This window comes from Pecten maximus, chromosome 1 (assembly GCF_902652985.1).
Source record: "Pecten maximus chromosome 1, xPecMax1.1, whole genome shotgun sequence".
NCBI lineage: Eukaryota > Metazoa > Mollusca > Bivalvia > Pectinida > Pectinidae > Pecten > Pecten maximus.
The window spans coordinates 39,631,102-39,658,003 of NC_047015.1; the positions used below are offsets into that span (position 1 = coordinate 39,631,102).

A 26,902-nucleotide genomic window follows, 5' to 3' on the forward strand; every position below is an offset into this window, starting at 1 on the left:
AACAATCTTACTTTCACAATGATTAATTTTCGCCATTTCACTCTTCTAAGAAGTGAAGGAGGTTTTTTCCCTTTTCCACCTGGACAACAATAGGAAATAAAACCAGTTGCGATTGATTAATCACGAAAATAAATTGCACACGATATGTGTTGGTTAACAGTATTCATTTTTCCTTTTCACATAGGAACACCTCTGGCCATCTCAAAACCTACAACTTAATGTCTTTCGTATACTTTCATCTAGTGAAATAATAGACATGATGTGCATTTCTCACCATGTGATTTCTTTACCGCTTATCTATCACCGCTTAAAATGTCTGTTTTTTTCTCTCAGTCTATAATCTAATATTGATACGCCTAGTGGTTCCGTTTTCACTAACATAGTTCTCGTTTTGAAAATGGTACTTCATCCGTATTCGACCTAGATTTGTATCCCGGATATCGTCGATAAAGCATAAGACGTATACACTTTTCGGAACACCAGGTCCGTGTTCATTGATATTTCACTACCTACAATCATTTTTAAGTCCTTATAAGTATGACTCAGAGCTTATAATGCACCATTATCGACATAAGCTATATAATTGATACCCCCCCCCCCCAAAAAAAAGTATATTATAATAATTGTTTGTAACGTGCACGTGGTGCTGTATTAACCCCATTCAAGTTTTTCATTATTTTGTTTTACTTTAGAGTAAGTATCTACGATTGTATGACTGTTGATAAAGTATTTTTACATCAATAATAATAATTCTAAGTTGTTCTCCTACATTACCTGGTATGGTAATCTGAACGTGCAGCCCTATTATGTATATAAATGTAACGCTAAGCTTGAATAAACTTCCATCCTTGAAATTTCAGTGGTTGCGTTTATGACTGAACTTCGACCCCCTAAGAAAATATTTCCATATGCTTAATTGTCCAGAAAGTCAGCTCCTCTGCAGTTGATTCGAATCAAATAAATAAATGCATATGGCTTCATGACTGGAAAGTTATTTTATTCTACTCCTACAAAAATATCAAATCCACAATACATGCAAGTCCGAAAACAACCTCTTTATTCTACTTTATTGTACAATCAGGTAGAATATCAATCAATAGTGTTTTGCTGGTTTATACTGACTCAACACTTAATACTATATCTCTCGCATCTAAGTGGTTTATTCTTTACGAAAACGAAAAGTGTCACATGAAACAAATATCTCGTTATTACGAGCTAGGCATACTTTATCCGTTATCATGAGTTACGCTCTCTCGTTATCACGAGTTTAGTTATCTCATTTTCACGAGTTATGCTGTCTCATTATTACGACTTACGCTATCTTCAGTTATCTCGAGATTACAAATTAAGTCATCTCGTTATCTCGCTTACTGAAGCCATTTCATAATTACACCAGTAAGACCAAATGTGATGGCATACAATGGTAGGATCGTGAACACAGTCGTCGCTCGTGACAATGCATTGTCAATAATAATCATATTTTGTACGATATCCTTCCAGAAGCGAATACGTTTGTCGAACATCTTTGTTCTGTTCGTACACGGCGCGTCTAGATCCATGTAAGCACCAGCCATAGGAGTGTAGGAAGGCCATATTACCTCCGGCGTCCGCCCGACATTAGGATCGCTGTAACGCGAAACAAAATAATGTTATCAGCTAGGACGTTATGGAATGAATTAGAATATACCATGTATAATTTAAACAGTGTAACTAAATGACCCAAACTAAGTGTAAATATTACCGCTTTCATATTTGCCAAAACTTCAATCTTTACTGGTCAACAATACCAGCAAATTAAAATTAATTAAGTGTTTGGATATTTTCGTAAAAGATTCAATTAAATGCATAATATCAAATATCTCAACCAGTTAACTGGTACCCCGAATCGACTTGCCGTTTCAATTTGTATACCTCAATATGCATAGATTTTAGCTGATCTTTAATTTTGACCAAGAAAGGTTTGGGTGCATACCGACAACTTAACCCGTATAGGATACATTATGCTGCAGGCTGTTTAAGTTGTTAACATTAATGCTAGTATACTAGGTCACATTTTCCAAACTATAAAAAAATAAATAAATAAATAATATATATTTTTTTTAATCCGACAAACTTGTCACATTCGGTATTCCAACTTACCCGCTCCTTGCAAAGTTAGTCCAATAATTGAGCATCTGTATTGATAAAACTACGTCTTCCTGTTGTACACCGGGCCTGTCCTGGGCTCCAAATAGGTATGGAATTTCGGAATAATGCCCTGGGCCTTCAAGCCAGGAAGGATAGGGCTCACCAACACCCCATCCGGCATTTCTGGTCAGTAAGAACTGAAATGTTTTCGACTGTGTGTTTCCCTGTGCATGGACATTCAGAGTGTCTATGGAAGGGACAAAAAAGAAATAGTCCCCATACATTTCTACTGCCTTATTGCCCTGCTTTCCCCATATTTGTTGTGTTCCCGCCTTCCACGCTATACATAGTGCAAACAGCAGAAGAGACGTCAGTGTTATTTCCAATCCAGTCACCCGACTATTCCGGGGATGATCAGACCACACAGAATTCGAGAGGGAATTCCAAGCGTTAGATTGTAGTTATAGAAACTTTGCAATCCTATCAGATTTTGATCTAATATTAACGATCCCTCAGACTGTACGTTTCCTACAACAAAATTTATAGACCGGAAGAATTTATAAGCCGGCGAAGACTTGTTGCTGAGCAGATTGGATGGTGTATCTGTTAAAAAGAAGCCGTCTACAACAGGGGCCAGAAGCAAAATATAATGCGTCTTATTGTCGCTTGAAATGCTAGTATGAAGCGCATTTTGAATTTCCTCGGCGGGTTTTGCCCTTAAACAATTAACAAGTTCATCAGAAGTTGAAGATGTGCACCCAACAGAAGCCCCTATGTTTCTTGCGGTCTGTTTAGCTAAAGGCGAGGTGGCTAGGACAGAATTTGCCACACCGCTGTGTGCCATGGCCTGGTGGAATATCTGTTTGTTTGGGGGGTATAGACACTGTAGGGCGACACTGAACCCCCCGGCTGATTCTCCAAATATGGTAATGCGATTAGGATCACCTCCAAACTTGTCAATATGAAGTTTAACCCACCAGAGAGCTTTCTGTTGGTCCCAGAGTCCGTAGTTTCCGGATGACGCATTGTCTTGAGTGCTCATGAATCCCATGAAGCCAAGTCGGTAATTCAAGTTCACCACGATGACGTCACCAGAAATAGCAAGATACGATCCGTCGTAAAGTTGGCCACTTCCCGATATATACGCACCGCCATGTATAAACACCATTACAGGCTTAGTATCAGATTCTGACGTGTTGACTGGGACATATACGTTTAGAAAAAGACAGTCTTCGGACATGCTTACATTTCTGTTGGTGTTTTGCATGCATATTGGTCCAAACTGTGTAGCGTCACGTATACCACTCCATAGCTGTGTATTCATTGGTATCCTGAACCGTAGGTGTCCTATCGGGGGTTCGGCGTATGGAATTTTTCGGTACTGATATACGGAACTGTTGAAGGCCGGGACGTTGACCATTATGCCGCGCAACCCAGTATCAGTAGTAAGGTTCACCACCTTTGTATCATTCTGGCAGAAACACGGCGCAAACAAGGACACGAGGATAAGAAACGTCACAGACATAGTTTGGGGTTGTGTACCTGTGAAAGGAAAATAAGAGTTTGGGCAAAATAATACTATTAGTATTACTAAAATAATGCTACCAACGCACATGTGTAGACGTACACAGTGTAATGGCTGAGTATAGAGATCGTTATTATACAATGTCATATTTCTATTCATGATGTACGTTGCATACTCTTTGTAAAGGGAATAATGTATGGCCGTATATTAATAGTTCAAAGGTTTACGTCCATTAATTGTGTCTGAGTATATGTGATCGTAGCCCCTGGGATATTAGTGTATGTGATCGTAACCCCTGGGGTATTAGTATATGCTATCGTTACCCCTGGGGTATTAGTATATGCTATCGTTACCCCTGGGGTATTAGTATATGCTATCGTTACCCCTGGGGTATTAGTATATGTGATCGTAACCCCTGGGGTATTAGTGTATGTGATCGTAACCCCTGGGATATTAGTGTATGTGATCGTAACCCCTGGGGTATTAGTGTATGTGATCGTAACCCCTGGGGTATTAGTGTATGTGATCGTAACCCCTGGGGTATTAGTGTATGTGATCGTAACCCCTGGGGTATTAGTGTATGTGATCGTTACCCCTGGGGTATTAGTGTATGCTATCGTAACCCCTGGGGTATTAGTGTATGTGATCGTAACCCCTGGGGTATTAGTATATGCTATCGTAACCCCTGGGGTATTAGTGTATGTGATCGTAACCCCTGGGGTATTAGTATATGCTATCGTAACCCCTGGGGTATTAGTATATGCTATCGTAACCCCTGGGGTATTAGTATATGTGATCGTAACCCCTGGGGTATTAGTATATGTGATCGTAACCCCTGGGGTATTAGTGTATGTGATCGTAACCCCTGGGGTATTAGTATATGCTATCGTTACCCCTGGGGTATTAGTGTATGTGATCGTAACCCCTGGGGTATTAATGTATGTGATCTTAACCTATGTATTATTATGGTTGAAACCTTGAATACTAATGAAGTAAAGAACTAATCAGCCATTTATACTCATTTAAGCTCGAAAACACTCAATCTTGTTAATCTTACATTACAGATTGGGAATGAAAGGGATGAACTTATTATTGTAATATTGTTTTAATTCGACTTCGTGTTGCTTTTCATAATACTTAGAGGATCTCAATTCCTTGTCTACCGATTTCCGATTCAGTTACAATGGTAGGTGCCTTCCACATGTCGTATGCTTAAGGACAATTTAAAGATACAGATCGGTCTGACATATTTACACAGAGGAATTCTGTGAATTTCTACTGATAAGTTATCTGTTTTCTTGCATAACATACAGGTGACTTTAACCTACCCATTTGTCTTTGTCTTATCTGACAGCAAACGACGAAGCTCAAAAATAAACAAATAAATAGATTGCCGCTCCCCCTCTCTAACTGAACACTGGATACAAATATAGAAATACTCAGCTGTTTTATCAGTTACAGAAATATGTAGTTTTGTTACTAATCTGATTGTAGTGTTAACATGTTATATTGATAATCCAATGACCCAACAAATAATCTATTTAAATGCTGGGTAATTGAATATCCGAGATAAAACTATTTACAACCCAAGGTAAATCACAAGCTTTTTAAGTAATCTATCATCGGAGAACATCTTGTCATGATCTTAATGTGGCTTTTTGTGTGATCTGAAATTTAAAAAATCATATTTTAATGTTGAAAATCGATGTAAACAATAGTATAATCATGGCTGTACTTACAAACCGCCCACCTGTGCTTCATTGTTGACCCGGCACTGATAGGATAGCTGTTGGTGGATAGAGCGAGTGAACTTACTGACACAGTCTATAGATAAAATGATATCTATCGGACGGGTACATTTAAGTTGGACACACTGTTGTTTGTGTAACATGTATTTATAGATTGACGAAGGACACACTGTTGTTTGTGTAACAAGTATCTATACATTGACGTAGGACACACTGTTGTTTGTGTATTCAGTATCTAAACATTGACGTAGGACACACTGTTGTTTGTGTAATCAGTATCTATACATTGACGTAGGACATACTGTTGTTTGTGTAATCAGTATCTATACATTGACGTAGGACACACTGTTGTTTGTGTAATGAGTATCTAAACATTGAAGTAGGATACACTGTTGGTTATTTAACACATATTTATACACTGACGTAGGACACACTGTTGTTTGTGTAATGAGTATCGATACATTGACGTAGGACATACTGTTGTTCGTGTAACAAGTATCTATACATTTACGTAGGACATACTGTTGTTCGTGTAACAAGTATAAGAATATATACATTGACGTAGTTTTTGCAATGGTATTTGTTCGTTGACGTAGGACAATATCGTTGATGGGACTACAAATGTTTACTCCGGAGAGTATTCGAACTAGTGACGGCGTATCGATTTACATAGAATAGTATTATGCTTGTTTTTCTCGTTGAAAATGTTTAAACAAAAATGCTCATATTCTGTTTGGGACAATGATGGTCTTGCTACATCGGGATATAGAACGAACTACTGTGATCTCCATAACAGCCATATCAGTAGCATTTCCCCTGTTTATAAGAAGTGCTGTAATATTTTGTTTGCATTAATAAGGTTGGGTTTCACAATGCAACTTGTGCCTGCTTTTAAACCAACGAGTGTTTTTATCGTATTGAACAATACTGGTAACATTGCCAAAACAGTGGTCCAACCTTAAAGTGACATGTGTTACACATATAAACACATACGATAATTCACAATTACGAATAATAAAGATGTGGCATACATCAAAATTAATATCTTACTGTACATGAAACGAACCATGAGCATAGGCGATGTAAGCGAGAGCCCCTCAGGATGTTTGACTGATATTTCCATAGTCAGAAAGCAGTTTGGTTTTGGATAGAAATCCAAGATTTTTTATTTGACCCGTTGTCATTGATTTCTGTTCATTTAACCTCCTAGTTATTTCTGACCAGCCGTCCGGCCAATGATTTATAATGTCGTAAAAAATTATTTTTTTTCTTCCCTTTTTTAAGTGACCTAGAACTTCGATTTCATAACCTTGGTTTTGTCAGCTTTCGTCTCAATCTCGTTTACCAGTGACGCAAAAATGGGCATTTCTTTTACTCAAAAATCTTGAAATGCTGTCACGGGATTCAAGTTGCTTCCTACCAAGCTACAATATGTGTTTCATCATGCCATACCAAACTGTTCACGACGTCATGTTTGACATTGGCTAGTTGATATCTAAGTCTTGTTTAGATAATGCCTTGGTGTTTCCAGTAAGTGCATACCAATTTTGACCTTTGGTATGATGACGTCTTGCTTTCAGCTTTATTTCCTAATTTCCTTTTGAAATGGTGACTTGTGTTAATTCAACGACTTTCCCTCATGATGTCTTAACAACACTTTTTGAAATAAAGGAAAGACAAACAAAATGAAAGATAAACCAACGAACGGGCAGACAGTTTAACGGACACCTTGATTACTATAGGATTTCCAAATGATCACTTAATTAAAATGCACTGAAACATTCAAAACAAAACAAATATAGGATGATGGAAAGAGACACGTAATACGTTGCATTATCTGTAATCTTCAAGACCGCGTCACATGTCAACACCATACGTCAAAATCACAGATCAACGTGACAAGCCCACATGACAGGTATACGTCACAAGTCCACACCACATAAGTATCTATGTCACAGAACATAAGAAACCATACTCTGTAATATGACATCAGATACCATACTCTATAATCTAAACATCAGATACCATATACTCTATAATCTAAACATCAGATACCATATACTCTATAATCTAAACATCAGATACCATATTCTATAATCTAAACATCAGATACCATACTCTATAATCTAAACATCAGATACCATATACTCTATAATCTAAACATCAGATACCATATACTCTATAATCTAAACATAAGATACCATACTCTATAATCTAAACATCAGATACCATACTCTATAATCTAAACATCAGATACCATACTCTGTAATCTAAACATCAGATACCATATACTCTATAATCTAAACATAAGATACCATACTCTATAATCTAAACATCAGATACCATACTCTATAATCTAAACATCAAATACCATATACTCTATAATCTAAACATCAGATACCATATACTCTATAATCTAAACATCAGATACCATACTCTATAATCTAAACATCAGATACCATACTCTATAATCTAAACATCAGATACCATACTCTATAATCTAAACATCAGATACCATACTCTATAATCTAAACATCATATACCATATACTCTATAATCTAAACATCATATACCATATACTCTATAATCTAAACATCAGATACCATACTCTATAATCTAAACATCATATACCATATACTCTATAATCTAAACATCAGATACCATACTCTATAATCTAAACATCATATACCATATACTCTATAATCTAAACATCATATACCATATACTCTATAATCTAAACATCAGATACCATACTCTGTAATCTAAACATCATATACCATATACTCTATAATCTAAACATCAGATACCATACTCTATAATCTAAACATCAGATACCATACTCTATAATCTGAACATCAGATGCCATATACTCTATAATCTAAACATCAGATACCATATACTCTATAATCTAAACATCAGATACCATATACTCTATAATCTGAACATCAGATACCATATACTCTATAATCTAAACATCAGATACCATAATCTATAATCTAAACATCAGATACCATATACTCTATAATCTAAACATAAGATACCATACTCTGTAATCTGAACATCAGATACCATACTCTATAATCTAAACATCAGATACCATACTCTATAATCTAAACATCAGATACCATATTCTATAATCTGAACATCAGATACCATATGCTCTATAATCTGAACATAAGATGCCATACTCTATAAATCAACGTCACTAATCTACGTCACAGAATTACATCACAAACTACATCTCAGATCTACGTCACAAGTCAACATCAAACATTTATTTTACAGATCTACGTCACAAGTCAACACCACAGTTTTTTGTCATAGGTCAACATCTATAAGACACGTTAAAGGTCTACATCACAGATTTGCGTCAAAAACACAAGTCGCAAATTAACTATTGGTTAGTTCATTCACAAGTAACGCGTGTATTTAATTCATTATTATCTTTAATCCAGGTGAATATGGGATCTGTGATGAATAATAATTTTTAGGGAACTTCATTTTGTAACAGATAATACTTATGAATGTATAAGAGACAGGCAAGCTTGAGCACATAAGAACAGCTTTGGACGACACAGGAAACAAACAGGCATTGGCGTGTACATAGTTGATGTTACGCTTTTGGCAACACGGACGCCCAGAAACCCACTCTATCTTTGTACATTGCCTCCTCTGTACTTATCGTCGCATTAAGGCTTATATAACGGCGATCTTGGACATTGTACTCCGGCCACTGCATCTTCACTGCTAACCCTTTGTTTGGGTTCCTGAAACCGTGAAAAAGTAAAATACCGTTAATTCACTCAATCAAACAAAGATGCTACATTATTAGTGTATACAGGACTATTAAACTTTAAAACACAACTGAGACAACACCAAGGCCATTCATTGGAAAATAAACAGAACTTATGAGAAATATGCCATCTGCAAGAGGACAGCTCAAATCTCGGGCACAATTAGACATAAGGGAACGCGTAGAAGCTCGGTTCATTAAGCAAATTGAGGCTTTCGATTCTAAACTATTGAGTTTTGTTATCCGACAATTCTAAACTCGATAACTACAACATCGTAAGAAAACCATGGTAGCATGAATACATGAAAAGTTGTTGGTAGGCAATTCAGCACATCCTCAGCATGTTGGTTTTGATCAAAATCTTAACTAGATGTTTCTTGGCAGTCTTAAAATGTACTACACTTACTTCTCAAACATTACATGATCGATTTTATATCGAATTTACATTAATCGTAACTAGCAGTACTTACCCTGTTCTTGCGAAGTTGGACCAGTAGGACATCATCTGTTCCGCTAGAGTTTTGTCTTGGGGTCCACAGTCGGGCCATCGCTCAATTCCGAACAGGAAGGCGATCTCCCCTGCGTGTCCCGCTCCAGTAAACCACTTTGGATACGGATAACCGAATCCGAACCTGCTCATTCTTGACAAAAGCCATTGGTAGGTACGCCCTGCGCCACCTACATGTGCGTTCAATGTCAATATTCCAGGTGTGAAAAAGAAGATGTCGCTATAAATGTCAACGGCAAGACGACTCTGTTCGATACCGTCTCCACTTGGAGATTTATATCGGGAGCAGGCAGCATCCTTCAGTGTACGGTTGTTATGGAAGAACTCCTTCACCATCGTTTCGATAACGTCATCGCATAATATCCTATACGGGATTCCCTCTGACAGGTTAAAATGGTTCGGCTTTTGAAAAGAATAAAGTGGCTCTTGGAAAATTAGAGATCCTTCTGAATTAACGTCACCGTCTACGAAATCAATTGAACGGAATAACTGCATCCCGGGACTGGAAGGATCGTTCAAGACTTTTGCAGGATTATCCGTGATAAATTCACCATCAACAACAGGTGCAAGTGGCAATGCGTAATGAAGGTTGTGTTTATCACTAAAGGTAATGTTAGCGATTTTGACAGACGCATCAAGTAGTTCTTCGGAGCTTTTTGTTCTCATGCATTTTAAAAACTTAACACTGTTTTCAACATCCAGACACTTCAGAAAAATGCCCGTCCCAATTTGTGATAGTTTCGCAAAAGAGGTCTCTGTCACGGCGAAAAATGAGTTAGCTGTGCCACTATGAGACATTGCCCTCTTGAACAAGCCCTTGTTGACAGGAGATATAGAATGGATACCGACACTAAAGCCGCCTGCCGATTCCCCAAAAATTGTTATGAGATCAGGATCACCACCAAATGCCTGAATATTGTTCTTGGTCCATTGGATGGCTAGTCTTTGATCCCACAGACCGAAGTTCCCCGGGCAGTGAACGTCTGCCGTCGTGAGGAAGCCCCATATACCAAGTCGGTAATTGATAGTGACAATTATCTGGTCGCCGTGAATGGAAAGGTAGGAACCGTCGTAGAACATGCCCGTGCCTTCCACATAACTTCCTCCGTGGATGTACAGCATAACTGGTTTTTTGCTACTCTCTGTTGTATTTGGAGGCATGTAAACATTCAGCACTAAACAGTCTTCAGATAATATTTTGTTTGGTAATAACGGGTCGTCCGGATTGATGATAGTCTGCATGCAGTTCGGTCCAAAATAGGTGGCGTTAAGAGTGTCTGTCCATGGTGCCATCGGTTGGGGCTTTGCGAACCGCAGATCACCAACAGGAGGTTTGGCGTATGGAATCCGCCGGAACTGGTAAACAAAGCTACCTAAGGCTGGTGTGTCGACTTTCAGACCCATCATTTTTCCAGATGGTGTCACTATAGTCTTTGTCTCCATACATCTGCTTACCGTTGAGGTGATTGCAAGTACACATATCACCTGCAGAAGCCACTTTGAAGCAGTCATCATGAGGTCTTCTCCTGAAGGTAAACAAAGGTTTTAGTAATTTCAATGAGTTTATTTTCTGTTGACCGAGAACGTTTAATTATCTTAAAAGTTTAAGATCTCCAACAAGGGAGACTAAACAAACACATCATATTTGACGAACATGAAAACGTTGATTTGAGAGGCGTCATTTACTAGATAGTCTCGTGATCAGCCTTTTTTTACTCCCTTTTAATATCCAATACCTTGTAGTAAACTGAATTATGAAGTTCTGGCATTGCGCAAATGAGACCATCTTTTTGATGACTAAAAACTTTTAAGGGTAACTAACTAAATACATTATATTTAAAGCCATTTGATATATAGACAGTATCTTAGGTATGGCATAGCTGTCCTATAATATAACACTACTGATAAGTATGCAATTACATAACTATTTGTTTATATCAGACTTATCCGTCGCGTCAAGTTCAGGTACATGTTAACACTTGCTGCCTTTAATAATATATATGTTATCCTCAGTATGTACATTTCTTCGTGATGTTGGTTGAACTTCATATGTCATCCAAAAAAAATCAGCTGTATAACTGCTGGTATTAGATAGTTTGTCGTCGCCTCCTTTATATTACTGCTTACTTATACTATCATACTACTTAAACCAAATCTGATCAGCTATATGTGGTATGGATATCATTATCAGTGGACATAGGTCTTCCTCCATAGTAGCTGTGATAAAATCAATGCTATGTCCACAGCAGTTTATGTCTCATCGTTTGTAAGTATTATCTGCGATGTCAAAATTGACAACAAGTGCCTCTATGTACTACCAAATTCCGCCCAAAATAGTTAACCATTTGTCATAAAATACTATAACGACAGGGTTTACACCTAATTTTCTGCCATTAACATCCAAACTTATTTTTGCTACAATTAGTTAATATATTTCGTTTTATGATCGGATATTTTGCTCATAGAAATTATTGTTGTGCTCATTCAGTAGCTGCAATCTTCCATTAAAATCATTGACGGGCATGTTTTGTCTTTGTTTATGTACACGTTCTTCAAGTAACCATAATATGCACATTCTGTAACAACATGTGTAGCTATATCTAATAAACAAAAATGCATTGTTCTATAATCAATCTTGGTGTTCTTGCTTGTTGCCCTTCACATCGGTGAAAATTTGCATAACAAAAAAACAATAGATACTCTCTATTTGGTTACTATACGAAGGTATACTGAACACACAATGGTAAGCAACGAGATTTGGACAAGGTTAATCTTTGATCTACAATAGACCTTTGTGGCGTTCTATAACCACTTATTGTTGTTTTCGTCCTTTTATATTTGATTATTGAATTATGCATATTTTTCATAAAGGGCGATTTAGAAAATTTGCTTGTGTTGGATATATAACGTTGAATGCTTACAGTATAATTATATATATATATATGTACACCTATACGTGCTATTACTTACCGCAGATATCGTATCCCAGAGATCACCAACAATATGCGTTGTCTACATACACAACAAGGGAAGTTAATGTTAGTGATAATACTACATGTGAAATATCAGTGACGACCTAGTTTCCGTATCCTTCATAACTATATATGATAGCTTCGTATGATTATTAGTTGATAATAATGTTTTCAGCAATATTTGGCAATTTCATACAATTTCGTGTACATTTCCTAAGTTTGCTTATACTTTGTGTTTAGTTTTGTATAGCCTAACCATTTCAGAATATTTATTTTAAGTGATTCAATATCCAAAATGCGAAATTGATTAAGTTATTGGACTTAAGTATGCTCATCTTGGACTTTCTTTTTTGGTTTTCATATTTTTGGTCCATGGAATTCCTGACGATTCCCAGAAGGACGGATAAGTGTCTGGTAAAATAATTACTCAGGTCGTCAGAATAAAGAAATAAACATTAATGTATTTATGATTCATCATAACTCATTATTTAGCATCGAGTCTTCTAGTACTTTAGTCTGCATAATGGTTATCAAAGTGTGGGTCGTGCATCGTTCCTATTCACAAGGTATGTAAATAAAGTGGATGTTTAAACATTGACGTATTTGCTTTCGGTTTAGAAAAATAAAAATTGAACCTGAAAAGAATGAATTCCCCTTCTTGTTTTAGTTTGGTGTTATTCTGATTCTCTATTATCATTTTATGCCGATTTCAACATTAGATTTTACAAGTTGTGATTGTCTTCTAGCTTCCTTTATACGCATAGACAGTGTTGGGATGTAAGTAGACCGTTATCCCAATGTTATCACTTAAACCTCTTTTACAATAAGAGCTGCTCTTACATACGTTTTATCTACCAACACACACATATCTTATCCAATAAATCTGTATACATCAGCTCATATCCAGCCTCAGTTCCTAACACTGTAACTACGCCGTCTTATCTAACTTACCCTCTGTAACACATCCATAGAACGTTGCTATGATATTTTCTTGTTCTGTTTGCAATATAGAATTGTTTTGGTATATAATACCGAAACTAGTCATTCATTCATGCACATGTGCTTCAATTCAATATCAGGAAATGTGAATTAATATACATATTGTATACCAGCTAAGCATTCCGACAGTATGTACGAGACAAGAGACGATACAAATGCATATATATAGAGAGTAAGTAATTAATAATTAATACAATCAAAATATCGTAAAGATAAAAGATTTTTTGTCCGTCGTGCTGATAAATCAAACTATCCAAGCATTTATGCTTTATAATATCGCACATAGAAATATCATGACTTAAGTAAATAAACGGTAAATAGCATTCCCTATTACTGTCAGTGAAATACAGAAAGAGGCGGAGGTAAAGTACTTAAGTATGATTCCTTTCATGTCCCCCAGGGGGCAAGTGATTGAGCGGAGAGGCACGCGCACACGCGGTCACGTGGATCAACCGAGGCTCGATATTATCGTCAGCTCACTCTCGATCAATCACCAGGCGGCGTGCTGATCGAAAATACAAATGTCCTCTGACGGTTGTTATGTTATGGTTCACAGACCAAAAATACATCACAGTATTAGTGCATTATCAAAGATGTCAGACTCGCATACATCTTATACTGCCATCGTAAGCATCATTTAATCTATGTTTTATATCACACGTAACATAGCCCCCTTGCACCTTTTCAACGAGTCTGTGTATATCTCACTTTTACTTGTTAATTTTATGACTGTTCACCATTTTGATTAAAAGTAACATTTTGGTTAACATCTTGTTGCCCATTTCGCAATTTCATGGTGCTATTATCGTTAAGGAAATATGGTTTTCGCTCAAAATTTGTGAAAATTAAATGTAAATGTTAAAAGGAGCAGGAATGGTGCACTTAACTAAATATAATGGTATATGACATTCATACATTCATCATTTATAGTTGTATTTTTGCATTACACTGTCAATTACGGTTCAGCTTTGTCTAATCAGTGAATTGCTTTATATATTAATTATCATAGTGTTCATTTGACGTTTATGTTTATCTTATCAATACTCCATGTTAAGCTTTGAATGTTTTTTTTTCAGATAGCGTTGTCAAAGTCTAGTTTGATTTGACCAGTCTTCAGTTATTCAGTTCTATGATTGAAGGCACTAACAGTAGCGTCCGTTACGGTTTCTATTTTGATAAAGTAACAAAGTTGGAGATTACAGCTGTGGATTTTGTACATATGTGTAATCTATATCTGAATGAGTAATATAGACGCGCCATGCTGTTTACAAATATCATCGTCACTTAATTACCTCAAGCTGATATTTGGCTAGGGGCGAGAACACATATACTATGGCGAGATTACAAAACAAAAGCAAACATAAAAACAAAATGAAACAGTGATAGGAAAACCCACTGTTACAGATACATGTAGGATAGTTCAGTGCACAGCTCCCAACTTATCCAACATGCTGAGACACCAGACAAGATAGCCTCCCCACAAATCACATCTACTGATATTCTGTAGTTTGTGTTACTTATTACAGTGGGTTGTTTCCCCCAGGGTTGGATTGTTACATCACCAGTGATAATAACACAGTAAGATGAGAGGCGTGGTTTTGTTAACACGGACGTGTTATATGTAATACCTTAAATTTTACAAAATGGCAAGACTTGTGAGTTTTTACCATTTTGTAAAAACTGATTTTGGTGTGTAAACAAAATAAGTAAAACTATTTCTGATAACAAAAAAAAATGAAAACTGACTTGTTTACTTATATATGATATACTTTTATATATATACTAAAGTAGGAGCACGTTTATCTGTTTGATATTTTTTCACTTTTTATGCATGGATACCCAAAGGGTACAAAAAGAACCAAATTTGTTACTTTTGATTTTTCCGCGAAACAAAATCTTTTAAAACAAACTTGACAGCTCAAAAGAGTTTGGAGTGTCACAATTATAACGATTTCAAGGAAACGTGTTAACTGATCTATTGTCACACTGAACTGTTTATTAATTAACAATACGACATTTTTCATGATGAGGACTGGACTCCCTTAACGGTTTTGACAGGGTTACTATGTCATGGTAGTCATTGGTTTACAAACGGGGGTTGTACATTCAGCTTAACTGGCCCAATGGTCAACTGTTACTTCAAAATGCTACATGCCAAAAATAGCTGCGATAATTTTAATCAAATACACTCGAAGTGGAAGTAAAATAAGCATATATGCATTGTACAGGCAATGTGATTTTTAAGGAAACAGCATGTATTCACGTCAGTAGCTTCAGAAATGACAGTCTCTTATAATGATAATGCAAGTTAATATTACCGTACCTGCTGTATGACTAAGACAGTGATAACCTGTTGGATGAACTTGAGATAACAATGAACAAAAAACAGGGACAGTGTCTGGTTGTAAATAATTTATTTGATGAACACTATCTGGATTTACAAAATTGCACTCACACTGACTCCCGTCTCTTTCATATAACAATTCTCACGCAGCTGAAGGCATTTTTACAAGTATATAATCTTAAGATCTGCAACAAGCACTCAGGAGTATGGGTTCAATACCATGGTTTGATTTTATATCGGTAATCAAAACAGTTCAGGTAAATAATTCTGATATTGGAAATGTGATTTGTTGGCATCCAAAATGCCCTATCATGTTTTCATTTACTTTAATTTCTTAAACATATCAACATACAGGCAAATCAATGTCCACCGAATGAAAATGTCTATCATTTAATATGTAGATAAAGGTCTTTCATCATATAAAGCTACAGAAGCTATCAAATCAATTCTATCTACCAAGTAAATATAAACGGATTTCTATTACACTGATTTCCCTGACGATCACATATATTCTTTCTTACGATGGAGTTCAGTCAGATAAGCGAAATTCAGGAGGACGTGATTTTTATCATACAAGGTACATTCATAACTTTACATTTAAAGGCAACGGATTAAGTGATAAAGAAATAACATAATAAGTAGAGTCCATTTGACTGACATCAGGGACGCCGCTCTGTCCGTAACCGGAGTACTAGCGATCAGTGGAAGGTCTTTCTCCCAGAACTTGACACGATCCCGGAACATTGACTTCTGTTGGGAGATGGAGGACACAGCGAGATCGATATAACTACGGTTTACTTCATCATACTCCGGCCATCGGGTACCATCATCCGCCCCATGGTTAGGATCACTACAACACACAATGATAGAATCACCGTGACTGTTACTGTAATATATATAGGAACACAAAATGATATGATTATTACAGCTACAACACAAAATAATAGGATTACTGCAAATAAAACACAAAATAATAGGATCATTGCAACCCAAAATAATAGGATCATTTTAACTACGTCACACAAAAATAGGATCATTGAACCCAAAACCCCCCAAAATAGGACCACTGCAACTACAACACAAAATAATAGGATCATTGAAAATACAACAAAAAATGATATGATCACTGCAACTGCTCTTGAAATATGATTATAGGACAACAAAAGGATAGGACTATTTCAACCAGAACACAAGATAAAAGGATCACTACAAATGTTCCTGTCAGATGATTTGCAACCCAAACTAATTTAATCACTACAACCACGTCATAATACTATAGGATCACTGCAATTACATCACAGAATATTAGGATTATTACAATACATGATGATAGGACTATATGAACAGGAATGAATAAGGATAATAGAATCACGAAATAAAATGAACACATACAATTTAATACACTCTAATGGACAACTGCAACATGAAAAAAGAGGAGAAACAAAACAATGCGAGAACAAAAACCTAAAATAGGACAGGAAAATAGGATTCAGTATAATGGGATTGATAACAAGAGGCAAATGGCTTCGTAGCACGATGGTCCAGTTCATTAATGTTCAATGAATCGTATAGAGTGGTTTCTTGATTGACCAATTGTCGACAAAAATGTTTATATTAAATGTTGAGAGATTCAAGTAAGTGATCACTGAAATTACTGAGGTCATTATAACGTTTATAACAACATACCGAATGAGCCGTAGCCCTAGCTTCAAAATAATCACATACATGGGTATGCCATTCTTAAATGACAAGGGGTCTTTTTGGAAAAAAAAATTCCTTATGACAATTTCTTAGACAAACATTGACCTGATTTTGCAAATTTCAAGTTCAGCATTCCATATATCAATTTTGATATTCCAATGAATATTTTTTAATTGGTCTCAGTGATCATGACCTGATTTTGCAATTTATAGAAAAGTAGGTCACTGCGACCTAATTCTAAACAACAGGATCTACTGTATATCAATATGATTATAAATGTTCATTGTTCTGTGGTTGTTTTTCAAATGTAGCTCACAGTGACCTTATTTTGCAAAATTCAAGTTCAGCATCTATTACTCAACCCAGATGTAAATTTCCACTGTTCTATTGCAATGTCACGAAAAGTAGGTCACTGTAACCTAATTATTTCTAATAAAATCAGATTAAGAATTTATAGGTCACCCAAGATGTTAATTTTCATTGTTCAGTGGCATTTTTTTTCGAAAAGTAGGTCACAGTTACTCTATTTTCAAAATTCAAGTTCAGCATCTATGATCTATATCATTCCATATACAATTGTAGGACCTGTTGATACCAAATTGATATATATGTTTTGTATTTTAAAGTTTTCAAAATATGCTCACATTAACTGAATGGGCTACAGAAAAAACTTATCAGGAACAAAGCTCTGGAATGTAAGCCCTGCAAAGGGATCTCCATAGAAGAGTACATCAATTCAAACTATCCCCACTTAAAATAACTCGTTTTGTCACCTCCCACAACAGAAACATGTGCAGAAACCAGGGCATCTGCCCAGTCTTAGTAGTCGACTGAGATGCTGTCAATGTAATATAAATCATATGTCATAGGTAAATATAATATAAAATCACTTAGCATGTCATACATAAGTTTGGAATATTAGTAACAGCATTTTAATATATCATTCATTTTATATATAATAGTTTGAAACGACGGAGAAATCAGCTACATTATTCCCAGAATGCATTGTGTTTGACAATCAGTTTTTTACAAAACGGAATGAAATTTATTTTAAATCTTTAGACAGTTCATGTCTGTTTGTCTCAAGATTTTTTTATCAGTTCCGTCCTTATCTTTAACTTTGCGATGGAGCTGCAATGCTCCATCGTGCTAAAACTTAATTGGATCTTGGAAAACAAAATAATAAAATCACTATACAGCACAAAAAAATGTCATTGGACTTCTTTGCTGGGTCAACGCCCCATAAAGAACCTTGGTCATTTTGATGCGGGTATCCTTGTAGAAGATGGTGACTACCTAACTGAACAACATATAAGTGGTATAAAAGGTAAATAAATCATTAACACATAAGGTATTAAAAGATGACTTATACGCATGAAATTCTAAGAATAAAATACAATGCCCCATAAAAATACAATATATGATATGTTTACCCGTATTTGGCGAAGTTAGCCCAGTACGTTATAATCTGCTTTACGAAGTCCAAGGTGGAGGAGGATATATTGATGTTCATTGATTTCATTTGTTCGATACCAAATAGAAAAATCAACTCTGTACCATGCTCAGATCCTCGGAACCAAGATGGATGTGGTTTCCCAGATAATGACACAAGATTTGGTTCACTAAATAGGTACTGGAAGGTGCTGCTATCTTTATTATTTGAAGCGTGGATATCCAATGTTTTAATCATTGGCATATAGAAAAAGATATCGCCATACAAATCCATGATTTTTCTTGCCTGGACTTGAATATCACTTGAACCGAACTTGTCAACAATTGCCTTCCAAACATTACTTTGGTTTTTGTAAAGTTGTTCCGCGACAACCCGCGCAAAATATGACCGAAGTAAAGACGAAGGAACTCCTTCGCTCGTATTGAATCCGTAACTTTCTTCCATATATGGATATATATAGGCGTGGAGTAGAGATCCTTCGGCACTTACACATCCTGCAATTACGTCAAGTGATTGAAAGAACGCGTACACATCAGAAGACGTATTTTTCATAGACACCATGGGGGCACGTTTGATGAGTTCACCATCAACGACTGGGGCGCATGACGGACGGAACAGACTATCAGGAGCTAATAGTCCCATACGAATGGCATTTGTCTGTGTTGGAATGATAAGGTCGGTTGGAATATTTCGGACACAATCAAAAATAGCCTGTGAAGTTTGTACATTTTTACACTTAGATAGATAGCTAAATGTAATAGCAAAATCTTTCGGTTTTTCGTTAATAGCATACGCGGAACTGTAAGTACCACTCTGCATGATGACTCTATGGAACAATCCTTTGTTCTGTGGTATAAGAGCTAGAAGTGAAACACTAAATCCCCCAGCTGATTCTCCAAAGATTGTAACGGAATCAGGATTTCCACCAAATGATCTGATATTATTTTTCACCCACTTGAGGGCTTCGATTTGATCCCAAAGACCATAGTTTCCTCTTGCTACTGAGTCTCCAGTGCTAAAGAATCCCAGAACACCCAATCTGTAATTCGCGGTTACCACAATGACGTCACCATTGAGAGCTAGGCCTGAACCGTCGTATAACTGAGCTTGGCCAGTAACAAACGCACCGCCATGAAAAAACACCATAACGCTCTTGTTGGTCGTGGAAGACAATCCGCCGGACGTGTAAACATTTAGGTGTAGACAATCCTCCGAAACCTCTTTGTTCTCCAGCACATTTTTGATTGTTGCGGGAATCGCTTGTAGACAAGACGGTCCATGCTCGGTGCTGTCGTGGATGCTGCTCCATCTTTCAACAGCTACGGGCTTTTGAAACCGTAACTCACCCACAGGTGGCTTTGCATATGGGATTTTCAGGAACTTATAGACTGTATTTCCTGTACCAACCGGTACCTGACGTCCAGCCACTTTTCCTAAAGGTGTGTCAAGTGTATGATACTGGACTGGTGCCACCAGAGGCAATACAGGTAGGAGGCAAAGAAGGACCGTGTAGACCATTGTGCGTTTTATGTCCTTGTGATGAATTGCTTTATTTCCGAATACAAAGATGTAGTTTGATTGATGGTTTGTCACGGACACTTTTTTCATCTATTACTCGCTCATCTTTGGAGATCTGAAACAAATACACAATGGTAGTTTAAGTTCATTAGTCATTAAGCCTATACTACCGATATTTAGATTTGGTTATTTCTGTAATGTTTACTTATGTAACCCTGGTAAATACTAGCCGCAATATACCGCTCGGCTAGAGAGATCTTCTCTTTAGCTCGATCGGTTGAGCGTAAGACTAGTATGCCAGAGGTCCCGGGTTCGATCCCTGGTGGAGGCAGTGATTTAAATTTAATTAATCATGCGCTCTGTTACACTTACACAACTTATACAATGTTTTTAATTTTTACAGAGCATGTCTATTTGCAGTACGTGCTTACTGTGTCCTAAAGACGAAGGCCGATAACGGCCTTGTCTCTTATAAATGCTATCATACTTAAAAGTGTTTTGCTTTTCCATTTATCAAATGAAATGAAAAATAGATAACACAAAATAACTTATAATAACACAAGGGTAAGGCGAAGCAACTTATGAAAGAAACATTTCACACACTTACACATAAGTACATTAATTTCAGTATATATAAACTCATATTTATTTGTAGACTAAGACCATAAGTTCATGGTCATGCATTCACATCTCTCCCTACTTCAGCTAAGTAAACTGACTGCGAATAAATTGGCGTAAACGCAAAAGGGAGAGATGTTAATATATCAATGTGATGGTTTTTACCACTTTATTATTGGGAGAGATAAATAGATGTCCTTTGCCGAATTTTCTGACGATTTTGACTATACTGTTAAAGGGTACTGCGTTATATTTTTGTGGTACATATTTGTCTATTATTACTGTTAAAAGGGTACTGCGTTAAATTTTTGTGGTACACGTTATACTATACTGTTAAAAGGGTACTACGTTATATTTTTGTGATACATATTTGTCTATTATTTTACTGTTAGAGTGTACCACGTCATGTTTGTGATACATATTTGACTATTTTTTACTATTTAGAGGGTATTCGTTATATTTCTGTGGTACACATTTTATCATTTTTACTGTTAAAACTGCACTGCGTTATATTTTTGTGGTACACATTTTACTATACTGTTAACAGAGTACCGCGTTTTATTTTGTGGAACACAATTAACAATTTCTACTGTTTATAGGGTACCACGTTATGTTATTGTGGTACATATTTGACTGCTTTGGCATTTAAAAGGGTACCGCGTTTTATTTTTGAGGATCACGTTTAACTATGTCAAAGTGCACCGGCCGGTATGGGATATGGTACACTATATTCTTTTGTACTAATAGTTAAGTCAAAACTACAATGACCAGTCAGAGCCAGACAAAATGATATGAATGTTTATATCTTTCTGTATGGTACACAAAGATATGTGTATTGTTTTGTACCAAATTAACGGCCGAACACAGTCGTGATACAAACACATGTGAAACCAGCATTAGAGGTTACAAAGTATGACAAAGTACATCCGGATAAGACTGTCGTCACATGCTATGACATCTTATAACATGTTATGTTAATTTCACCAAAAATATGCACGATTTGATAAATACGTTTTGGAAATATGATGATCTAGTTAAACGACTCTTTTACTATCTAAAAATCTATCAAAACAAGGGAAATGACGAAATATACAGATGCCCTATTTTTGATCAAATCTGGATTCCAATACTTACCAAATTGACTAATTCTATTTTTCGGTTGATAAACTTCATGTTTTGTGTTAAAGTAATAGGTAGGGCTTTACTGTCCGGGGTCAGTTATGATCATGCCGACCGAAAGTAAACATTCGGATTATTTAGTGGCTTACTTTTTTCATATATATTATACTGTTGGAAAAACAAAAAGAAATGAAAAGGGTAACGCGATAAGTAATAATTTGATTTTTTTTTTTTTAAATCTTAGTACCATAATACATTTTTATGGTAGGCAAATAGTTCAATTTTCATACATTTGTGCACCATATAAAAGTGTAGCAAAGTGCAAAATGATATGAAATGTCGGCCATCGCATAATTGTTTCCCACGTTACACTTTTGTGTGGTACATATTGTACTGTACGTTTGAAAACATAAAGTGTGCTGTTCTATGCAGTTAAGTGAAATGTGTATTATGAAAAACTGTAACACTTTACACTTTCATCATCTTTGCTAGCCAAGGCCTTTTGATTGCGTTAAACTTCACGTGTAACGCAATCAGAAGCCTTGGCTAGCGAAGATTCAATTTTTACTGAAAACGTAGCCGTTCTGGTAGACGCTATATTTCTATCACATGGACTTATATATATGGACCGTGGGTTGTACATTCGTGCCAAGTGCCTGTGATATGTATAACCCCCTGTACACCTGTTCTGGGTAGTGTTCTTATCTACTGAAACACCCCAGTCTTCGAGCATCAGACGTCATCACCAACCTAGTAAAATGGACAGCTTTAGGATACGAAACCGCGAACGTTAGATAAAGGAGCCATTCTATTCCAGCGTCTTAACGTTTAAGTATCCCTCCTCTAACCCCTCCTGTCATTCTATCTTATCAACCACATTTTATACAAGATCCGATCAGACCAAGTCCTCAATGGCACCGTCCATATTTTTGCACATCTTTCATACGATCCTATCCTCGTTCTATGCATCCCTATCTCTACATATACCTAGTCTGGCTGAGTGCCGTATTACGAAGAGGCGTTAGGCTGGTGTTGAAACAATAGAGATTTTTTTAAGCTAGGATATTTACTGAAATATCTACCAATATACCTCCTTCGATAGTTGGTTTACCAGGTCCCGGTTTCATCAACGTTCCGTAACTTAAGGAATGCATTAACTCCAAGTGTTCATAAGCAAACATTATAGGATTTTGGGCCAGGCTAGCATTAAAGCTGTCTACATAAATGATGTAGGCAATGCGTGTCTTTTGTAAAACCGAATACAAACAATTAAAAGACATCATATTGATGCTTCTGTCATTGTGTCTCTACTTTAATGGTGTAACACATAATAACTAGCATGACCTCCGCTAAAACAGCGTAACGATTAACTACAGCCCTGGAACATGTGCATTGATATTCGTTATACTAACATATAAATTCATTGAGATATGAAATAATTCCACGCCTCTTAAATTGGCTAGTCCACACGAATTCCAGCTAGACCGGATGTGTTAATGATTTTTCATCCATGTTTACGACAGCGTCTATATACTGCACGTTATGAAGTTTATGCAGCAATATTGATTCATAGTCTCCAACGGTTAGGCAATGTGGTGACTGCCAGAGCAGGCATGGTGAAATCAATGAACTAAACGAGATTAACAGCAGCCAGTGGACTACCAATCACGTGTATATTGTGCTAAAGAAGCAGTAGATAGAGTAAAATTTGATAACAACATCATGTTTCACATGTGCCAGGGGCGTGGACTCGTACAGATAAGACGAGAAACGTCGTTTTATCATATCATTGACCATCGTTTGTTATGGGGAACAGTGATATTGTGATGCCATGTATATCCATTTACAAAACAACGACCATGGACGGTGTGTAATATAGAATGGCTTTGTTGTAATTTATACAGTCACCTAGAATATTGCAATTATTAATTTTACAGAACAAAATTTGAGCATATGCGGTCGACACTATATGTGATCTTGTATACATATACACAGTAAGCTGATGCAGCGAGCATCTGGAATTTTAAGTGTCCGTGTACTACCACTCAAAATGTCAACTTGCCGGTCTGATGACAAATTGGGCAGACACCGAGAGGCTACACAAGTGGACACTCTTGGAATATAATAATTTGGTCTAGTCTTGCAAGTCGTGATGACCTAGTTCATAATTTCTTACATATATTACGGTATACACATGAAGATGGACACTTGCAAAGAAAGCACGGGACTTTCCTGTTACAACAGTAAGACAATGCACAGTGTGTACCTGTACGTAGAGATATAAATAGAACACATAATACACATCGCATTCCACACATGGCCTCGTACATCACAAGTATCACATGTACCTAGGCATGATATACGTCATACAAAATAATTATAAAAACACGTGTTAAAATATACTTCTTAACCAGTTTTAAAATTTTACTTACACACAATTTACAGAGGAACAATTGTTGATTACTTTACCTGTTTTTTGTTGAAACCCTTTGCATCAAGGCATTAGAACACTGTACTCCTCAGCCGTAAATAACCTCCACAAATTTCACCGGAGTAAACATAATCACACACATCCTCACTCTCCTTGCTAGCTGACAAACCCCTCCTTACAAAGAGTGATATGGTGCGTGCTGGGCGACTATCTAGTCAGTATCGGATTTACCAGAAGATGCGCGTGTATTAAAATATATACTAATGTCGTAGCGAGCCTGGAGGGCAATGTATACAACGTGATCCTGTTAATGTAACGAGCATCAGTGTAGGAGTGTCTGATGGGGATAGACGGATGTATAGTCGATGTTTGGATGTCGAGTGTCTGGTTAGCTTAAAATAAGTCTCGGCGTAATTAATAAGTCTGTGCTAAACAGATGGAAGTGCTGTGCAAAGAGATTACATCAATATACCGTAAGAAATAAACGACTTACTACATTTATGTATAAGTCCTTGACAGGTAACAGTTTTTGCTAGTCATGTGCAGCAATAGGCTGCAGACGGCCACACTGGTGTATAATGAAACGATAATATTGTATTGTATTGATGAGTCACTTCATGGTGGGAAAACGGTCCGCTTCCTAGCTCGTCCCGCGCCGACGCGAGAAGTCCAGTCGGTACTCACGTGCACGTGCAATCCAGCATACCTAATTTCAGAATCTTGTTGAAATATGTCTGCATATCTTATGTCATTTCAAACATGGAAAATATATATAAAGGAAAAAGAGTTCAGATGTACAAAATTCGTGCATCGATCTATGCCAAGACTGACCTTCAAAGATATGTACTGATTGTCGTCTTGGGTAACATGGACAGCTCTCAGCGGGGGGAATTTTGGAGTTCATTTCCACTGTTAAACCAATTACCAAATGCTGATAAAAAGTTATGGGCGTCTGTTCATTGTATCAAGCCCCACTGGGCCTACTCAGCAATGTATAGAGCGATAATCAATGCATACCTGATACATTTATATCACTCAAATATACATACATGTGTATATAACTATTACGCATCTTAAATGAACAAACTGCTCAACCACTTCATTTACATATGGTGTTTTAAGCAGTTATACAATACATATCTTCAAAAGATAATCATTGCCACGCGGCTAGTGATAAGTGTAAGGTGATTTAGAATAATTTGCTTTAATATGAAGTCTAGAAATGTTTTGTTATTTTGGATTTGATTTAAATTATATATACATTGATTTTGAAATCAACATAAACAAATCTTCTCCGCTGATGTCGTTTAACTTTTATTTTGCCGTCATGTCATACATGTACTAGGTCGACCGATCTGTCATAGTGTATCTTTTCTCAAGTGACATGTGTCAGCCACTGGTAAACAGGTCTAGTCACCAAACATCCGGATCGGTTTACATAAAGCTTGTGTATTATATATATTGTAGCGAGTCCCTTGTTCACCAATCCTTAACCCAAGGGAATAGTTTTTGAGTACAAATTTCCGATTGAAAGCTTTACAAAATTTAAGGAACATTTTTAATGCCTCAATCTACTAAACATTAGATGTTCATTTTCTACTCTGTAAACTCACAAAAAAATTACTGGTAGATATTGATCATAAACCTTTGATAAGATTGATGATGCCTCCCTTTGGAAACTTTAAATTGATAAGCTTCCTAACGCTGAAGAGTAGTAAAATCGAGACATACAATATTTACCCCAAAAACAACAAGCATTGCTTATATTCACTTCTTCTACAGTACGATTATTTTGATTTGAAAGCTGTCTCAATGATAATTTACTTTTTTGCACAGATTGAATACACAATTTATGGTAAGAATGCTCAGGTTGCAGACTATGAGACCTTCTGTACTAGTTAAGCGGACCAGTTGGAACAATAATCCGAGTTACAACTGAATATCAAGTTTCATGGTTAATAATGAATCACGAAAAATAATAACACAAAATAAGCTTAAAAATGCCCACGAATATCTTATGTTACCCGGTATGTGCTGTTGTGTTGA

The 26,902-nt window shown here is 36.5% G+C and overlaps 3 protein-coding genes across 4 annotated transcripts; all 3 read right to left on the bottom strand.

Moving 5' to 3' along the window:
* Positions 1-980: 980 nt before the first annotated feature.
* LOC117333485 (putative inactive carboxylesterase 4) lies at positions 981-5,435 on the bottom strand. The gene is made up of 3 exons (XM_033892799.1): positions 5,392-5,435; positions 2,140-3,669; positions 981-1,626 (listed from the first exon to the last, which is right to left on the bottom strand). Exons 1-2 carry the CDS (start codon positions 5,411-5,413, stop codon positions 2,519-2,521), a joined length of 1,173 nt encoding a protein of 390 aa, XP_033748690.1. The 5' UTR covers positions 5,414-5,435; the 3' UTR covers positions 981-1,626; positions 2,140-2,518.
* Positions 5,436-8,822: 3,387 nt separating this feature from the next.
* LOC117333375 (acetylcholinesterase-like) lies at positions 8,823-12,733 on the bottom strand. 2 transcript variants are annotated; one of them, XM_033892645.1, is made up of 3 exons: positions 12,672-12,733; positions 9,664-11,227; positions 8,823-9,167 (listed from the first exon to the last, which is right to left on the bottom strand). In XM_033892645.1, the coding sequence occupies exons 2-3, from the start codon at positions 11,214-11,216 to the stop codon at positions 9,014-9,016; spliced, it is 1,707 nt and encodes a 568-aa protein (XP_033748536.1). In that variant the 5' UTR covers positions 11,217-11,227; positions 12,672-12,733; the 3' UTR covers positions 8,823-9,013. The 2 variants fall into 2 exon arrangements, with proteins under 2 accessions (XP_033748536.1, XP_033748545.1); XM_033892654.1 differs by lacking the exon at positions 12,672-12,733 and adding an exon at positions 11,438-12,512.
* Positions 12,734-16,069: 3,336 nt separating this feature from the next.
* Positions 16,070-25,436, bottom strand: LOC117333356 (carboxylesterase 1D-like). Its single transcript, XM_033892623.1, has 3 exons — positions 24,895-25,436; positions 19,151-20,803; positions 16,070-16,866 (listed from the first exon to the last, which is right to left on the bottom strand). Exons 2-3 carry the CDS (start codon positions 20,776-20,778, stop codon positions 16,614-16,616), a joined length of 1,881 nt encoding a protein of 626 aa, XP_033748514.1. The 5' UTR covers positions 20,779-20,803; positions 24,895-25,436; the 3' UTR covers positions 16,070-16,613.
* Between the last annotated feature and the right edge of the window lie 1,466 nt (positions 25,437-26,902).